Raw genomic sequence first — 19,286 nt, forward strand, 5'->3', positions numbered from 1 at the left:
TGGACTTATTCACATGTAAATCTGATTTAAAGGTGCGAAATGGGAGAAAGCATCCCCATAACTGGTGGGGGCTCAGTGGAAGTTGTTCCACCATGGAGAAAAAATAGTTTCATGTGGGGAAAAAGGAGAGAATTTAGCAGTACCAAATGCACGTATACATTACATTTTCTCATTCAGAAATATATACCTTATATTTACAAAGGTACAAATATGTAAGGCTGAATGTTCTCTGATGAAGCTTCAATTTTCATATCTTACCAATGGTGCTCCTGGAGTTTACCCTAAATACCATGAAAGTCAGAAATGGACTCAGAACTTTGGTATTTCTACAGGGAAACATATCTGGCCTTTTTTTATTTATTTATTTGACCCTTCATGTTCAAGATGTAGAATGTTTTCATCCCCAAAAATGTTTAAAGGGGGAGCTCATTAAATTGTTAATTGTTTACTTCATGTTTGTGTTGCAAAAGCACAGTATGGATGCAGAATTCTTAGGACTAAAACAACAGAGTGTTACTGAATGAGGCTCCCTGCGACGAACAGTGCCTTTCTCAAAATAGGTATCGTATGGCAAATGTTCATCAGGTGATTACAGTTAAAAGGTGTTACTCTTAACAACTTAGGCCAGGACATGAAAAGAAAAACAATGTTGGCAACTATCAATCAGAAGTCAAGCTATGCTGCTGAGAGAGCAGCCCCACTATTGGATTTAATCAGAACTCTGTCCAATTCCTCATTTTCATGGAGGCATTTCATTTAGATTACTGTTCGAGTGAATTAAATTAGTATTAACCTTGTCTGCGCAAATGATGCTTCAGAAAGGTAAATGCACCTTTCTGACACGCATGGAAATGAAATGATAAATTGATATCTGCGGCCCTGGGAGAGGAAGGCGCTTTCCTAATGAGTAATTACCTGTGGTGTAACGGTATTGATTATGTTTGTAGACTGTCAAGTGGGTCTGTGGTGGAAGAACTGAGCGAAATCAATCTTTAAACATGCCCGGGGATCAGTCTACTGATCTCTTGCCAGAGCTAAATCACAAGCTGTTAAAGAGAGAGTTTGCAGAGGGAATCATCCATTCTCACGACAAGCTGGATGGATGGGTGAGCAAATATGACAATCAAGCAATGCAGATGACAGAGAACGCCTCTGGAGGAATTGAGATAGCGCGGGCTGCTGGAAACCCACTCTAGTTAGTCTGTGTGAAGTCTCTTTCGTGACCAGCACAGAAGCAAATCCGTCGATTAGGTGTATTCAGGGGAATCAACTTCTTCCCCAAGCATGCACTTTGGTACCCTTAGCCCTGGCCTTGCTTGCAACCCTTGGTCATAGAGGTCATGAACGCAGCACCTAGAAAGCAAGTGGTGCTCGGCGAGTCCTCTTTACTCTCCATAGCTTTCAGCGCTGGCCTTAACACTGACTGCACAGCGGAAGTACTACCCATGAGAAAATTTTGCAACCATCTAACAATATGCATAGTCAAATGGTGCATGATGTCACTTCCACTGTATTTTGCTGACAGATGTAATCATTAAAATATTTAAAAGTACACCTGTATCTCAGTACTTGCAAAATGTTTTTGCATCGTAGACCTGAAAAATAACACATTTTATATTATATATTTTATTTTGTTGTCACAATGTGACAAATCAATGGGTTTGCCAGTGCAAAATACCTCTACCAGTGCAAAATACCTCTGCGATGTAGCATAGCCATTTTGTACACCTGAAGTCTTTCAGACTTACAAAAGGGTATTTGTGATTCAATGCAACTTGCAAACAGGTGGGGATGAAATACATCTATCTGTTTATCTATGTATCTATCTTTCTAGCTACAGAAAAATCCAAGGTCAAAAGGACGTGTAGTAACCAGGGACAGGGAGTAGGTTTTAAGCTGGTTATTTATTGGCTACATGGACAGTGGAGTCAGGCAGGACCGACTCCATCAAAAGCTCCAACAAAACAGAGTCACTGAATTCACCAGTTGATAAGTGATAATACATTCTAAAATAATAGAACCATACAGCAAGGAAACACAGCACATTAAAGTACAATAAAGTCCACAGAGAAACGCACAAGATGCTACATATCTTCCCTTCTTCTTAAAAAAAGGAAAAAAAACAGCCTCATAAAAAAAACTGCAAAACAAATCAACCTATCATCACACAGTTTGAGGGAATACAACCTGCAAAATGAACACAACATGAATGAATGAATGATGAAGGAACATTTCTAAAACGTGTAGTTACCCGGGGGCATCCCAGTGCTATGGCACCAAATATGCTGTGAGGAGATCAGGGAAAGAGTAAAGTTTTAAGCAATTTTCTAACCTTGAGGTAGTTTGGTTCGGAACGTACTTGGAGGGGTAGGATGTTCCAAAACCTAGATGCAGTATACGTGAACAGTCGTCCTCCAAAGCGTGAACGTTTGATCTTGGAACTAAGATTAAGCCCTTGTTCTCGGATCTAAGGGCTCTATTTGGTCGATATAATTGAATCCAGGGACATATCAAGAGCGAGCCATTTCCAGAGAGTGCTCTATGTATGATGCACATTGCCTTGAATTCAATTCTTTCCAGGACAAAGAGCCAATGCAAGAAAGTGAGGTCAGATTTCGCTGAGGTATGTCTGGGTATATTTAGCAACATACAGGCCGCACAATTCTGCACCGTTTGGAGTCTTTTGGTGGTGGCTTGAGGGGCTCCCAGGTAAACAGCATTAGCATATTCCAGTCGTGACAAAATAGGAGCTTGGACTAGCAATCGCCTGGCAGTAAAGGGAAGCATGGGAAGTATCCTCCTGATCATTCTCAGAAGGTCATAGCAGCTCGCTGCTACTTTGCGTGCTTGTTCTTTGAAGTCAAGGTTGCAATCAAGCCAGACCTCAAGACTTTTAATTTGTTTTTTTGGGACGGGGGTGGGTCTAGGGAGCCAGGCCAGAGGAGGTCTATGTTTAGCCGGGTAGACTTCCCAAGGAGCATGAGTTCGGTCTTTGATCCACTACATTTTAAAAATTAACTGTTCATCCGATTAAAGACCTTCTCAAGGCAGGCAGCTAGATCAGGACCATGTTGGTTATCTTGCTTCATGGAGACGATTAACTGGGTACCATCAGCATATGTGACGATCTGTACACCAAATGGGCACACAATGTCTGCCAGTGACCTCATGTATATATTGAACATGGTGAGGCTTAGGGAGGATCCCTGTGGGACCCCACATGTCAGAGGTATTTGTGTTGAGGCAAACTCGTCTTTAAAGACTGTAAAGCCCTCATTTATAAGGAAGGACTGTAGCCATTGTAAGGTTAATCTGGTCACTCCAGCCTCCCTGAGTCTTTGAATCATCAGGTGGTTATTTACCGTGTCGAAGGCTGTTCTAAGGTCCAATAAAATCAGGGCTGCGCTGCCTTTGTTAGCAAGAACCTTCCTGGTTTCTTCTACAATGACAAGAAGAGCAAGAAGTGCAGTCTCAGTGCCCTGTTGTGTCCAAAATCCTGTTTGAGTGTGATGAACATGACATTACGAATTATATCTTGCAGGTCTAACAATATTTCTGGAACTCTTCCTGAGATTGGTTAGGTTAAAACAAGGTGGATCAACATTCTCAGACAAAGGAGTCACCTCCTTAACGCGACCCTTCACGACCCTGTTGAGATTCTACTAATAACCTCCCATGACCTTTACAGCATTTCCAACAATCTTGAGAACTTTGACAGGATCACTGAACTTACTCCCACCCTTTTTTGTATGAACTGGAGATCTGATCTTGATCATGTCCCCCACCTGGAGCGGAGCCAACTTGACACTCCTTTTTGAGTCAAACCATTCTTTTCGTTTGGTTTAGGTACCAGTCATATTTTCTCTAGCAATGGACATTAACTGAGAAACATCAGAATCAGATTTAAGCCATTTATCCATCCATCCAACCCTGACCTGGTGTTGGGTTTCCGTCCCCTCACAACTCTAAAGGAGAAATGTTCGTGCAGGAGTGAGGTGTTGTCCTATAAAACCTCACCATACTGTCCAATGCTCTATGAACATCATGGTTCCCTGCTCTAGCCCATTTAACACACCCCCCCACAACCCGATTCATATTTTCCACAAGACAATTGGTCTGAGGGTGATACAAGGAACTCTTCCTATGTTTGTCACCAGACTCAAGAAAGAATGACTGGGATTCTGTACTCACAAACTGTTTCCCATTATCAGAGACTTAAACCTAAGGAAAACCCTATCTCAGCCACACCTCCCTTAACAACTCCACAACACACTTGGTATTGGCTTTCTTCACCATCTTGTCTTCTGGCCATTTAGAGACATAATCCATGAGGACCAAAATGAAACTGAATCCACCTGGAAGAACGTCACAGGACACATTAAAACTCTTGTCTGCAGCACCACACACACACAATAATCAGAAACAGCATCATCAATCTCAGAATCTATTGACAGCCACCAATACATGTCCCAGATGTGACGCTTGATGATAGTGGAACCAAGATGCCCTTCATGAGCCATTTGAAAACTGGTTTTGCGGAAAACAGCTTTCTTATCAGCTCTGAGAAGCAAACCATCTTCAAGAGAAAGCTCACTTTCTACCTTTCATAAAGGTTGAAGTGGAAATGAAAGGACCTTTACCCGGGCCATCCATTCTTCACAAAAACACAGACCTCCTGCAGCACACAATTAGACTCCAAAGGTTGCACCCACTCAGTCTCAGAACAAAGATCAGAACAAGGTAATTCAAGGACAGCTCCCAAACAGTCATCACAATCCTCACTGGTGAAATCATTCAACTTGAGGTCCTCATGTTAATTAATCTTAATAGGAAAACCGGATAAAAAGTCGGATCTACCATTTTTGCCCCAGACACGTGCCTCACTTTGAACTGGAATTGGAGAGGTCTGGTGACCATACACATTATTCTGGGTATGCAACATTTTCTCATGCTGCCACCCAGGATGCTCAGTAAAGGTTTGTGTTCAGTTTGTGAGAGAAAACGCTTACCCCAGATATATGGACAACATTTCTCTATAGCCCAGGTGCAAGCCAAAAGCTCTTTTGCGATGAAAAAATACTGGAGCTCAGGGGCTCTCAGTACCCTGGAGGCAAAACTAACAATGATTTCACAGCCACTTTTCGACTGAGTCAACGTAGCCCCAATGCCCACCTGGTGGCCATCCACTGTGCCACAGCACGGTAGACTGGGGTCAAAAGGCTGGTGGGACAAACAATTCTTCAAAGCGGACTTAACAAAATTGAGAGCTGTGACACACTGATTGCACCATTCAAACGTCACACCTTTTTTTTAGATGATTACTAATGGGGCGCACAATGGATGCAAAGTTGGGAATGAACTTGGAGTAGTACTCACATAATCCCAACAACGATTCCCCACCTGACTTGTCTACTGTTCAGGAGCATCCACAATAGCTTGTAACAACCTGCCCTGGGATTTACTCCATCTTGATAAATAACATGTCCCAGGTACTGTACTTTAGAACACAAAAATTGGCATTTTTCTTTCTTCAACAAAATACCATGTTTTTTATTAACGTCAAATATTTATCAAGGACAGCGTCATGAAAAGTAACATCCTTTCCAAAATTAAGAACATGGTCCTGAAAGACTAAGATCCCGTCATCATCTTTAAGAATATTACTTATGCTCCTTTAAAAAACAGAGGCTGCTGTCGCAAGCCTGACATGCAGGCAACAATAGTGAAAAGTGCCAAGGGGTGAAAAATACCCATTTAAATGACAAAATTCAGGATCCAGTTCCACCTGGTGGTAAGCACTGGCTAAATCAAGTTTGGTGAAGAAACAAGCTTTCTTGGTGGAAGAAAACAAATCACTTATTTTGGGTAGGGGATGGTAATCCACCCAAATCTCTTTGTTTAGAGATCTCAAATCCACACAGATGCGAAGCTCCCCTCCCCTTTTTCTGGCTAACACCAAGGGAGAAAGACATAAGGAAGAGTCTGTGGGTTCAATGTCAGAGGTTCTTTAATTCCCTCTCCAAATCTTCTCTAACGCTGAACGGTACTCCTCTGAGCTTATGCTTAATGGGAAGAGCACCATCTTTAACAATAATCCTATGTTTAAATCATTTTATTCTACCTAAATAAGTACCAAAAACTTCAGGAAATTTGTTTTTCCAAACATGTCCTTCTTCTTCATTACCGACTAACAACACTTGTTCTTCAGCCCCTGGTTTAAGTATCATTGCAAACAGCCCTTGGTGAAGCCACCCTAAAATGTTGAGCCCTTTTACAGCAACAAATACCTTCCCTCTGATTCTCCTCCCTCTGAATTCCATTACCTCCTCAAAAAAACCATAAATTCAATATTTCGCCCTTCTTCTGAAACAGGAGAACGATCTGGTGGAGAAATAAGTTGTGAACGCCTCCATGTTTCTTAAAAAAGTTTCTGAGTGATGGGGGCGCTTGGTGGCGCACAAGTGGAATGGCCACCATCGTGTGAGGCTCCCGCAGTCTGGCACCGATATCCTGGTAATTATCCTGCCCATTTGGTGCGGCTTGACCACCACAACACCAGCATGCGGGGCCAAGAACCTGGGGAATAAGCGCTCCCAGTCTGGAGAGCGGTCGGCGCAATTTACAGTTGTTACGGGAGGAAGCTGCTGAATCCACCATACATCCCTGAGTGGCCTGAAACTGCTGCTGGGCGACTACTCGCACGCAAGCGCTGCAGCTTCCATGTGGCACGCAGGCTTGAGCCCTGAGATGGCGGCGGCTACGGTATGGTGAGTGTCTCAGAGCTAGTGGGCATACCTCCTCTTACCGGGATACGAGCAAATGAGTCAGGCAGCTGCTTTATTATTGCACAGATGAATGAATTCTTTATTTGTGTGGTTACTTCAAACCATTAGAAGAATACAGTTTATGTAAAAACAGTATAAAGTCTAAAAAATCTTTAAAAATCAAGTGTATATACGATACAGTGTAAGATTCTCTTTACTTAATTGTGTAAAAACAGCCAAGTGTTGATCAGTCTTTTATATTAAATCGGTCTTTTGTATTAAATCAATTTATTTTAAGAAGGGGGCCAAACGGCTGCTTTATTATTGCCCTAGCAACTGGGTAGCTGCCATAAATGAGCAGGGAAGGGCTGGCATTTTGAAAACCGTGCGGATGGCGGATCAGCCATAAGCGGCTACAACGCCACAGAGCAGCTCTGCAGGGGCGGCTGTAATGAGTGCAGTGTGAGATACACAATACCAACAAGAGGGATCCGATTTGGACAGTGCAGAGACTGACATATATGTGCATTGCTTCTTAATAGTTCTACATCATCCTGTTTATTAACAATGCAACGGGGGCAGGGGAAGCTCATGTCATTTCAAGGCCAGATTGAAGAGCAGGGGGGCGCGTACTGCTCAATACAGACATACCGCACGCCACTAAGGACTACCCACTATTACAGCTGTGAGTGGCGCACTGTTCTCAATATTTTCTTTTTGCGACGCACCCATTCTGGAGCACTGGCTGGCTGTGCTCTTCTCCTCTAAGCGTCGTTACAGTGGAGTGGCAGGCTACCAGGTGCTCCAAATGGGGAAACCAGACACGTGCCAACTGCGTCTCACATTTCACACGAAGAAGTACACTCGCCTGCAGACAGCAGAGGTGGGTAATGGCGCTGGAGGGCCGTTACAGGAATCGCAACCCCCACAGGCCGAAGACCTGAAAACAATCCTTCTGGAGGTGCGGCAGGGATTTGTGTGATTGGCTGAAGCGCGTTGTTGCTTAAAATAATTATTACAATTGAATAATGTCCCCGATTTGATTTCCTTCTTCATTGCGCTGTTGTTTGTAAAAGGAAAAGCTTGTTACAGCTGATATGGGTTGGGTGAGAGATTGTGCGCTGTATTCAAATAATATCTCCTAAAGCAGAGGCCTGAGCGCACGAAGGGAGAGAGACTGAAGCAGTGAAGCATACGTCACAGCAAACAGCTGCGCTGTGATTGGCCGAGCGTTTCAGCTGCTGTGTTGTGATTGGCTGAAGCGGCAAGCTTGCTATCGGCCGAGATTTAATTTTTTACAAAGAAAGAGTTGTTGTAATAGCGCGAGGGAAGGGAAAAGGATTGCAACAGCAGCATAGGTTACTGTAATAGCGCTGTAATTGGCTAAAGTGTTATGATAAAAATTCTGTGATTGGTCAACACTCTAGAAAACGAATGCTTTGTTTTTCTTTATTATAAATGCTCAAAACTTACTTAGCCCAAGACTTACTGCTGGAAAATAGTGGATACCACAGCAGCAGGGACAGCAGTGATATCTACTGTCACATGGTAACAGGGTGTGCAGAGCAGAAACAGCAGTGATATCAGCTGTCACAAAATAAGGTCAAAGCATTAGTAGCTGCCACAAGAGCTGTAGCAGTAGTAGGACCGGAACCACAGTAACAGTCATAGCAATGTTTGTGATTTGAAAATTTCAAACAAAGGGAGAACAAAGATTGTGTAGGGTAATTAAATAAATAAATATTTCCAAGGATTTTGCTAGTTACTGTAATTACTGGTGTAATTAGGAAGGTTGCGTTATGTTCAAGGTGGCAGCAAGACATTATATTTAAATTAAAGGGAAACACATTAAGTTTTTTTTTTCCACAGCTGATGATGCAGAAAGGTGTGTAAGTGCAAATAAATGTATTAAAATATATACCCAGTCACATTAAAGTGTTGAATAAATGTTTTATATTGCTGTTTAGTAAATACATATTTCTTTCCAGGTTTATTAAAATTAGCGATGCAGGTAAATTAGGAGTTATATTAAATTGATCAGGTTATAAAGTTTTACTTCACCTGACTTTGTTAAATAAATTAATTAATTGATCAGTAAACGCTATTAGGCCAATTAAGTGAACATAATTACTTATTATTAATTATTTTAATTAATTTTAATAGAGGTAAGTATATTAAAACATGAATAAAAATTATTCAATGACGAAGAAAATGTTTTTCTGCTATCAGAAAATGGAAAATATTTTTGAAAAGGTTAAAAGGGTTGTTGCTACATGTGAGAGCAAATTAATGAATAAACAGGTGAGTAATGGAGTAACTAGTAAACATAATAAAAATACAGATGCTAAAGATGCAGTTTTAAATGACACATATTCTGAAAGAATACCACCTCCCCGCAAAGAGATAATTTTTAATGAAAATCCAATTTTTGATTTAGCGAATGTAAATAATAAACCTGACAGAGAAGAATTAATTGATCATTGTAAAAATGATGTTGTAAATACAGATCAGGAAAGAAATTCAAGCAAACGCCCAGAGCAGATTAATGTAAAGCCAAGAGTCCCAGTCCAGATTAATGGAGTCCCAGTCCAGACCCTTTCTCAAGGTGTCACAACAGGTAGGTATGATGAGATGCCTAGTACTTCTGAAATTAATATTCATGATCATGTAAGTTCTACTAATGATTTAATTGAGCAGTTAACGTCAGACATGGAAGCAGTGACAGTTCCTGTGGTAATTGGACCTGTTCCATCAGTGCTTAGAAAACATGAAACTAGTCCCACAGCTTTAACGATTCCAATTCAAAAGTTTGCTGAAAAACTTAATTTTAAAGTACCTGAAAATGAGTTAGTAATGATTCATACTCAGCAAAAGAGAGTGATGACTCTAGTTTCACCTAGTGAAAACACTGACGTTGACCTGACACAGCCTGGTGAGTACAAATTACTGGATAATACAATCAGTACAGATAGATTAAAAAGATTACAAGATGATGAGGACATTGAAGGCTTGAACAATACAGGTAAAATTGCCTCTGCCCATATAAAAGATTTAATTTGGGCTTTGAGAAAAAGGGGTAGTCCGAATAAATGGAAAACAAAATGGACAAAGAAAAAAGAGAAGGAAAAATCGACCTTAGCTTTTGTAGGTGAGTGTAAAAATTCACAGATGCAGGATGAGATAAATCAGCAGCAACAGTTATTGAATGAACAGCTACAAATACAGCGACAGGTGGTGATTGAGCAGAATGAGATACCTTTGCCGCCATTTTTAAATTATGTTAATGAGCAGAAATACAATACAGATACAGGATTCAGTGGAGTCAAGGAAAATAGACCTGATCCAGTTAAAATTGCAAACAAGCAGGGAAATTCATTTCCTAATGTTCCACAGTACAAGATGAAGCCAGAAACAATTCCTGTTATTGAAACATTCATTAAGCAGGGTGTCTTAAAAGAGATTGAGAACAATATTTGTGACTCACCAGATATGGGAATTAGAAAGCCAGATGAAAGGTACAAAATAATACAGGACCTGAGAAAGGTTAATGAGATAGTTATCTCTTCTCCTATTGTGCCCAAACCAGTAGAGATCCTTTGTCAGATACCACATGATACTGAGTGGTATTGGGTCCCAATGCACCCAGAGAGTCAAATCATTTTTGCTTTCAGGTTCCAAGAGAGGATTCCCAGTCAGGTAACTATTGAGAGAAATAAAATGATTCAGGTAATGGAATGCCCACAGGTAAGAATGTTCCTAGGCATGGTTGGATACTGTTGCCAATGGATTAGTGCTTTCTCAGTGTTTGCAAAACAATTGTGGAGACTGACAAAAGCAGATATAAAAGGCCCAATTGTCCTGACAGAAATTAAAGAAATTAAACTTGTAGCCATTGAGCAATTTAAAAAGAGTTTGAGTGAAGCTCCTGTTCTGGCCATGCCAGACTTCAACAGAGAATATGAGCTTCTAGACCAAATAGCAGAGATAAAATGTGCTGGAGAGAAAAATGATCATGTCTCAAAAGGCAATGAGCACGCAGGTACAATTGTTAAATTTAGTGCTCAGGAGTGGGTTACAATAAAAGGGGAAAAATTCAATGAACATGTTTCAAGCATCCTCATACTAATCTTTGCAATTCAGACATGGCAAGAGTTAAAACAATTACAAGATGAGGCACATGATGAGGAGAAAAACACATGGCTCAAAGAAGGTTGCAGACAGCGAGAGGAAAATGAAAGGGTTTACAAAGATGGCGGACCTGTTATGTCCAATTGCATGATTGTTGACATCGCACAGATGTACCATGGTCCAAGTCATTTAGCAAGAGATACAATGATTGAACTGTTTAGGGAAACATGTCTGACATGCCAGAAAAACAATCCAGATCAAAAGACATTTGAGAATTTGGGAACCATAGGCCGGGAGGGTGGTTCATTTACAACTATTCAAACAGATCTTTTTGAAATGCCCCAACATAACAAACTGAGATATGTCCTAGTCATCATTTATTTATTTACAAAATGGGTGGAAGCTTTTCCAACAAGAAAGAATGATACAGTTTCTGTATTCCATCAGTTGGGAACAGATATGGAAAAGGAGCAGGCTCATGATCTATTGCCAAGAGACTTGGTCAGAACAAAGGCTCATCGGAAGAGAAACTGTCTAGTACCCAGGTGGCAGAAAGCAAGTCAGGTGACAACAGATACTGGGTGGATGCATATCAGTAATACCCTTTATGCACCTGCACCTGATAACACTGATGAAGTTAGTGAAAAGACTACAACTGATTCAGACTCTGAAAAAGAAATTCCTGAAGAAAATCCAGATTTTGAAGATCGACAAGGTGGTCGACATCTGGATGATGATGTCAAAAATCCAGATTTTGAAGATCGACAAGGTGGTCGACATCTGGATGATGATGTCCATGTGAATGAAAGATTGAATGAAGAAGATCTAGAGATTGTGATTCTAGATTCAGAAAATGAAGACAATCTGCTAGAAAAAGAATCTCAAGCAGAAAGAGAAGATTCAGAAGCAGAAAATTCTGAGCAAGAAGATAATCAAGTCCAGGAGAGTATTGAAAAGCAGAAGAGTAGCTCTGTGTGCGGGAACAAGAATCCTGAAACTGGGAAGCTAATGGTGATCCCTGAAGAAGAGGAAGAATTACCAAGTACCAGCTGTAAGGATGATGTTTCTAACGGAGTGAAGCTGCTGAGTAAAGAAGTTCCTTGGTACAGATTTAAAGTCTCAGAAAATGTTACAGATGGGAGTGAAGAGTCTGAGATAAGAAAATTCAGAAAAAAGGCTTGGAAAGCTGAATGTAAAGAAAGCAAGCCTAAGAAGAAACTCTTGAGAAAAGGTGATGTCTGGCTTAAAGGTGATGTCTGGCCTAAAGATTTAAAATTCAAATATGAAGTGTCAAGTCAGAAGAGTGATTCAGACAAAAAAGAGCAAGCTGAAGAGAAAATTGAAATGATTGCCAGGAAAAGCAAAAGACCATTGAGACCAAATGTAAAATACAAGTCTCCAGAATGGGCCTACATAACTATCACTCTAATTGTTGAGGAGTGCAGTAGCAGTCAAAATGGTGACAATGACTAAGTTTAGTTTTCTTTAAATTAAAGTTTATTTTTGGCATAAGGCTGAAGAAATTGTGTTAGTTTTCTTTAAGTTGAGGTTTATTTTTGGCATAAGGCTGAAGAAATTTTGTCAGGGTGACACAAGGTCGAAGAAATTGTGTTAGCTGGAAACACTTTTATGTAAGACACAAGGTCGAAGAAAACATGTTTAGAAAATGAAAAAAAAAAAAAAAGAGGGGGTATATACTATGTACTAATTTTTCAAAAATTTTCAAAAATTTACTTTTTTTTTTGTTTTGTTTTATAATACTCAGATTGATATTTGTTTTGTTGGTGCAATTCAAAATGTAGTTATGTAATTTTAAAACTTAGTTTTTTTAATAAATTCATTGGGGGTTGGGGATTCAAAGGTGGAAAGGATTCAACTTAGCTGAATAAAGAAAGGGTAAAGGATACAGAATTAGTAATATGTAAGACTCAATACTAATTATGAGATAGATGAAATTAGAGCTTAAATACTAATCCAGAGTAAGCCTGAAACATGTTCAATAGATAAAAATTTTAATTAAAATTTTTGGGTGTTGTTTGGTGATTTTGAAATCACCAGATGAGGGAGTTGATAGAGCGAGCTTTAGAAATATTTTATTTAAGCTTGTGATGTCATACTCTCATAATTTGAATTAATATATTAATAAGTGTTTGCATGATTTGTTTGATTAAACCAACCTAGATTAAGTTTGCACCACACATGAACACGCGGGAAACTAATTATATGTGCTCTTGTTGCAATTGCAAGTCTGTTTTTGTAACACATTATTAATATTGTCCTGTTTGTTATGTCTGTCCTATTGTCTTTGTCACCATTAACATGCAGCTGATCATTCATGGCATGTGCCTTTATATGTGCTTACATGTATGTCCTATGTTGTGTTTGTCTGTCTGTGTATTATTTAATCATCTTTTTACTCTTTCAGAAACATAAAGCTGGATTACATGAAGAATGGTAGTTATTATATGTGTTGCTTTATTTGTTTGCTTTTGCTAAATGTCTTTTAGTAGTGGGTTAATTAATAATTAGCAAGGGCTGGGTGGTACAGAAGGGTTTGTTTTACCTGAATTAATTATTCTTTTGTGTTTGTTTAAATAATAGTTTTCTGGAAAGTGATGCAGGCTGAAAGTGGCGCAGGGTCGCAGGCAAAAAGTGGCGCAGAAAATTGACGCCTTCTAAAAGAGGCCTACTGATGCTAAGCCACAGGAGAAAGTTATTTTGAAAAAAAAGATGACAAGCCTACAAACTTTTATTTTGAAAGCTTCAAAAAATGAACTGCTAAAGTCAACTCTGTGGAGTGGGTTTGGATGTGCCACGAAAGTTTAGAACGGTCTGGCTCAAGGCTAAAAGGAAGAGACGTGACAAGATTTCATATTGCTTGAACATTTTTGCTACAAATTGTAGCGGACTAAGGAACTGTTGCCAGGATTCTGTGCATGGACAATGACTTTGTGTAAAGCCTGGTCTCGTGATGGAAGATGTCACAGTTTACTGTGGCGTGAGGTGATTCAGCCAATGGAGAGCCAGAATTCAGCTGTTGGAATGTGAAAAATAGTTAGCTCAGCTTTTTTAGAGTATAAGAATAGGCGTTAACTGCAAACTTTTGGCTTACGCTCTTGATTCCAGAAGGACGTGTTCTGCTGTCCGTTGATTACACGTAAGAAATGTAACTTTTTAAGACTTTGTTTTCAGGCGATGAGGGTAGAGACAGAATAGTTAGTTAGGTTTTGGAAATGCTCTTTTTCACTTATTTCTGCTAATGAATAATAATTTCTTGAATTAAGCTCTCTTTATAAAATGCTGAATAAAACTTACTTATGACTTTTTCTAATGCTTGCTGAATAAAGTTCCAAACCTAAGTTTTCTTAAATATGTTTTAATAAACTTTTTAAAATGACAAGCTGGTCTTGTTTATTGTAGATAGTTTATTATGAATGTCTTAAACAAACATATAGTATCCATTCACCTCACTCTCTATGTTTATGGGCCTGGTATTGATTGGTAAGTGTGATAGTGGATTGTGACATCATTTATAAAGAATTTTAGTTTTTAGGCTCCATCTATTCTTATACTCTAAAAAAGCTGAGCTAACTATTTTTCACATTCCAACAGCTGAATTCTGGCTCTCCATTGGCTGAATCACCTCACGCCACAGTAAACTGTGACATCTTCCATCACGAGACCAGGCTTTACACAAAGTCATTGTCCATGCACAGAATCCTGGCAACAGTTCCTTAGTCCGCTACAATTTGTAGCAAAAATGTTCAAGCAATATGAAATCTTGTCACGTCTCTTCCTTTTAGCCTTGAGCCAGACCGTTCTAAACTTTCGTGGCACATCCAAACCCACTCCACAGAGTTGACTTTAGCAGTTCATTTTTTGAAGCTTTCAAAATAAAAGTTTGTAGGCTTGTCATCTTTTTTTTCAAAATAACTTTCTCCTGTGGCTTAGCATCAGTAGGCCTCTTTTAGAAGGCGTCAATTTTCTGCGCCACTTTTTGCCTGCGACCCTGCGCCACTTTCAGCCTGCATCACTTTCCAGAAAACTATTATTTAAACAAACACAAAAGAATAATTAATTCAGGTAAAACAAACCCTTCTGTACCACCCAGCCCTTGCAAATTATTAATTAACCCACTAATAAAAGACATTTAGCAAAAGCAAACAAATAAAGCAACACATATAATAACTACCATTCTTCATGTAATCCAGCTTTATGTTTCTGAAAGAGTAAAAAGATGATTAAATAATACACAGACAGACAAACACAACATAGGACATACATGTAAGCACATATAAAGGCACATGCCATGAATGATCAGCTGCATGTTAATGGTGACAAAGACAATAGGACAGACATAACAAACAGGACAATATTAATAATGTGTTACAAAAACAGACTTGCAATTGCAACAAGAGCACATATAATTAGTTTCCCGCGTGTTCATGTGTGGTGCAAACTTAATCTAGGTTGGTTTAATCAAACAAATCATGCAAACACTTATTAATATATTAATTCAAATTATGAGAGTATGACATCACAAGCTTAAATAAAATATTTCTAAAGCTCGCTCTATCACAAGCATAGCTGATAAAATGGATATGCTGACCACGCACATGGACGCGATTGCCCACAAAATAGATCGCCATGAGGCACGCATAAAAGCCCCTGAGCAACACAAATCAGATGCTGAAGATGCTACATCTCACATCCAAAGCACAGTGGTGCAGATGGATAAGCTACTGAAGATTATAGCTACCAAGAATGAGGATATAGAAGCACGGAGCCGAAGGAACAACATCTGCGTTCTGGGCATACCAGAAAGTACCAACACCGGCAAAATGGAGGAGTACATTGAGAGGTTGCTTCTGGCAGTGGTGGGAGCGGAATCTCTCTCCCCTCACTTCGTAGTCGGAAGAGCCCATCGATCCCTAAATCTGAGGCCACCCCCAGGAAGCACGCTCAGACCCATCATTGCACGCCTTTTGAATTACAGTGACAGAGACGTTGACCTCAAGGTGGTAAGGGAGAAAAGAAAATTGATCTTTGAAGGAGTTCCTTTCGCCATGTACCCTGATTTTACTACACTAGTGCAGGAAGAGAGACGCAAATTCCTCCCTGTCAAACAAAAGCTACCACAGGCCCAAATTGATTACGCCCTTCTATACCCCGCGTGCCTCCGGGTCACATATCAAGGTAAACAAATGGTCAACACAAACCCTCAACAAGTTGAAGAGTTTCTAAAGCACCTAAAGAGACAAAAGACTGTCGTCACTTCACCAGAAGATTCGCCGAGATCGCATTCACCGAACATAGACTGATGGATAACATGCAAGATGGCTACATGTTGCTTCACGTTAATGACTAAAGACACTGCCCTGCTACGGCGCGGCGGAGCCTACTCAATATGATCCCGCATCTGGGAGATGCGGGAACGTGAGTGCGAGACCTGCCTCCTGATGGGAAACAGGACTCAAAGGCAGCCAGACACCCTCGAAGCCCACTAAGGGGCCTGTCTGATACCCCTGAATGGTGAGAGGGTCCAGTGTGCCACCCAGCAGAATTTCCCTCTACGGGAAATCCCCCTTTTCAGGTTCCCTCTGGTCGTCGACTAGAGATGCTTAATGTAATGTTTTGTTTACTGGGTAACAGGGTGGTGGGAGGGTCAAATGTAACTGGCATGATTGGAATGCTTCAGTGGGTGGGGGAGGTAGGGATGTGGGTTAATGAATGCTTTAAAATGCGTACTTTACAGCACCTCATTTGTAAATGTCAATCTCTAATTGTCCCATTATTATTGTACACAGCTCTGCACTGTAGTAGGTATTGCAATATAAGGAGATATGGTGGACCCAGAAAAATAAATCTCACCTGAGAATACTGTCCTGGAACGTCAGAGGCTTGGGGGACCCTAGAAAGCGCAGGCAGATATTAGCCTATCTAGACTGTCAACAGATAAACATTGCTATGCTTCCAGAGATCCATATTAGCCCACATTCTCCTGCCACTTTTGCTAGGAAGTGGGCGGAAAGCAGGCTATTCTCCTTTTTTTCCTCCTATGCCCGTGGCACGGCAATATTAATTAAAAAGCAGACACCTTTTGCATTAAGAGGAGCGTTAACAGATCCCCAAGGGAGATATATAATAGCATGGGGCGCCTAGGCATGGACTCGGTCACAATAGCGAATTGTTATGGGCCTAAAGTCGATACGCCTGAGTTCTTTACTAACATCTGGGGAAAGGTTATAAATGTGGGATCCACCCATATAATTTGGGGTGGGGACTTTAACATAGCCCTTGACCCGGCCTTGGATAGGTCTAACACTGCATCATGTCATTATAATAATTCACAAGCAGTCTTGCAGGGAATACTGGACGAGGGGGTTCTGATCGGTAGTTGGTGCTACACACATCCAAAAGCCAGGGAAGACACGCATTTCACAACATATGCTGTGACATGGGCTCGACTAGACCACTGTCTACTTTCAAGAGGCCTAGGACCGGTTATTCGTGATGTCATACACCCTGCCAGAACGTTTACTGATCATTGCCCCGTGAAACTTACGCTCATACCTCCAGAGTATGATAAGCCCCACCCTAGCTGGAGGTTAAAGCCCAATGCCCTACTGGATGCAGTTTTCAATAGTAAACTGGGAGAGGAGATCCAGGATTTCTTTTTGAGAAACAAGGCGTCAGTGACTAGTGTGGAGACAATATGGGAGGCCTTCAAGGTAACACTCTGCGGGTTCTGTATCTCTAAAAGGTTTGCTGTGCTTAGGGACACACAGGGAACGCTCAGAAAATTGGAGAAAGATCTGAAGATGTTAGAGGCTTGGATGGAGGCAGGGAGACGGGACAGGTGCAGAGAGAGTTCTGAGAGAAACTGTCAGAATATGGGGACACTGCAGAGCAAAAGGTGAAATTTAAGGGAGGTTACTCGGTGGCCTGCAGGTACAGTGACGGTGAACAGCCATGAAAAGCATTAGATGAAATGACTAAGTGCCCTCGCTTTTCAAATCACATATTAGAAGTAATGGGGCCTAGGGAGGTGGTACAACAGGACACAGCCTACATACTTGAAACATTCACCTCACATTATACAGCGCTCTATACCACACAGCGAGTTGGGAAAGTAGATCTAGATAGCTTCTTGGGAGACGTGGCACTCGGGTGGCTAAGCAATACACAGAGGGAGTTCTTATGCATCCCTTTTGAGCTGAACGAAATTAGAGAGGTGATAATGCACCTGCAAAATGGGAAAGCACGGGCCCTTGATGGCATTCCAGCCAAATTTTATAAAAATTATATTGCTATCATGGCTCCAGTTCTCAAAGAAGTATATGAGGAATCCTTGGAAACTGGAGTGCTCCCCCTTTCGACGAGGGAAGCACTTGTTACCTCTCTTTTAAAGCCCGGCAAGCCTCCTGATTCCTGCGACTTTAACAGACCGTTGTCGCTCATAAACTGTGACATAAAAATATTGCCTAAGGTCCTGGCTAACCGGTTAACCCTTTTAACGGATAAAGTATCCTTCCTGATCAGTCAGGATTTGTTCCCGGCCGTGCCATAACCTATGCACCTTGTTCTCCTTGCTTCAGGATGTAGCACCTGAATTCCCACTATGGGTGTAATTATCTCCTTGGAGTACTTCAGCATATGGGCTTCCCTCCTCTGTTTATCTCCTAGATCAGATTACTATATCAACAGCCTACTGCCAAAGTGCTGATCAATGGATATCTCTAACCCGCATTTTCCATCACGAGAGGCACCCGGCCGGGATGCCTGCAATCTCCACTTCTATTCACCATAGCGATTGAACCACTGGCATCCAGGCTTCAGCAGCACCACCAAGATAAGGCATTTCCCTGTTATTTACGCCAAATTTTTATATCTCTTTATGCAGATGACGTTACCCTATATGTTAGAGATCCCCAACAAAAATCAACCCCCTAATGCAGGAGTTCATTGTCTTTGGTCGGTTATCCGGGATTCATATTAACTGGGGGAAATCTCAGGTTTTCCCTCTAACACCTGCGGTAACTAGATTTGTCCTTGACTTTCCGTTGGAATGATGCAATACCGACCTTCCCTACCTGGGTATTCAGCTTTCCAGGGATAGAGAAGACACCATACGTCTCAATTATGGCACAGCCATAATTCACCTTATCAGCAATGTCACTCGCTGGATCTCCCTTCCTCTCTTGCTAGCAGGCTGCGCATCCCTGATAAAAATGGTTGTTCTCCCGCAGTTTTTATATCTCTTCATGAATATACCCTACAACCCTGGTCCCTACTTTTAGAAAACTCTCTGCACTGAATTACTTAGATTGCTTTGGGGAGGTAAACAGCCGAGGCTCAAATGGTCCACACTCACGAGATGCTATGCCCAGGGCG

At 40.9% G+C, this 19,286-nt stretch overlaps 1 protein-coding gene across 1 annotated transcript in view; it reads left to right on the forward strand.

Moving 5' to 3' along the window:
- Positions 1–16,213, forward strand: part of LOC147722641 (uncharacterized) — an 89,273-nt gene extending 73,060 nt beyond the window's left edge. Inside the window, exon 2 of the mRNA XM_086967339.1 lies at positions 15,459–16,213. Within this exon, the coding sequence (XP_086823465.1) occupies positions 15,459–16,213 (755 nt within the window). The remainder of the gene's footprint in view (positions 1–15,458) is intronic.
- Positions 16,214–19,286: the final 3,073 nt, after the last annotated feature.

This window comes from Lissotriton vulgaris, chromosome 4_1 (genome assembly GCF_964263255.1).
Source record: "Lissotriton vulgaris chromosome 4_1, aLisVul1.2, whole genome shotgun sequence".
Taxonomy (NCBI): Eukaryota; Metazoa; Chordata; class Amphibia; order Caudata; family Salamandridae; genus Lissotriton; species Lissotriton vulgaris.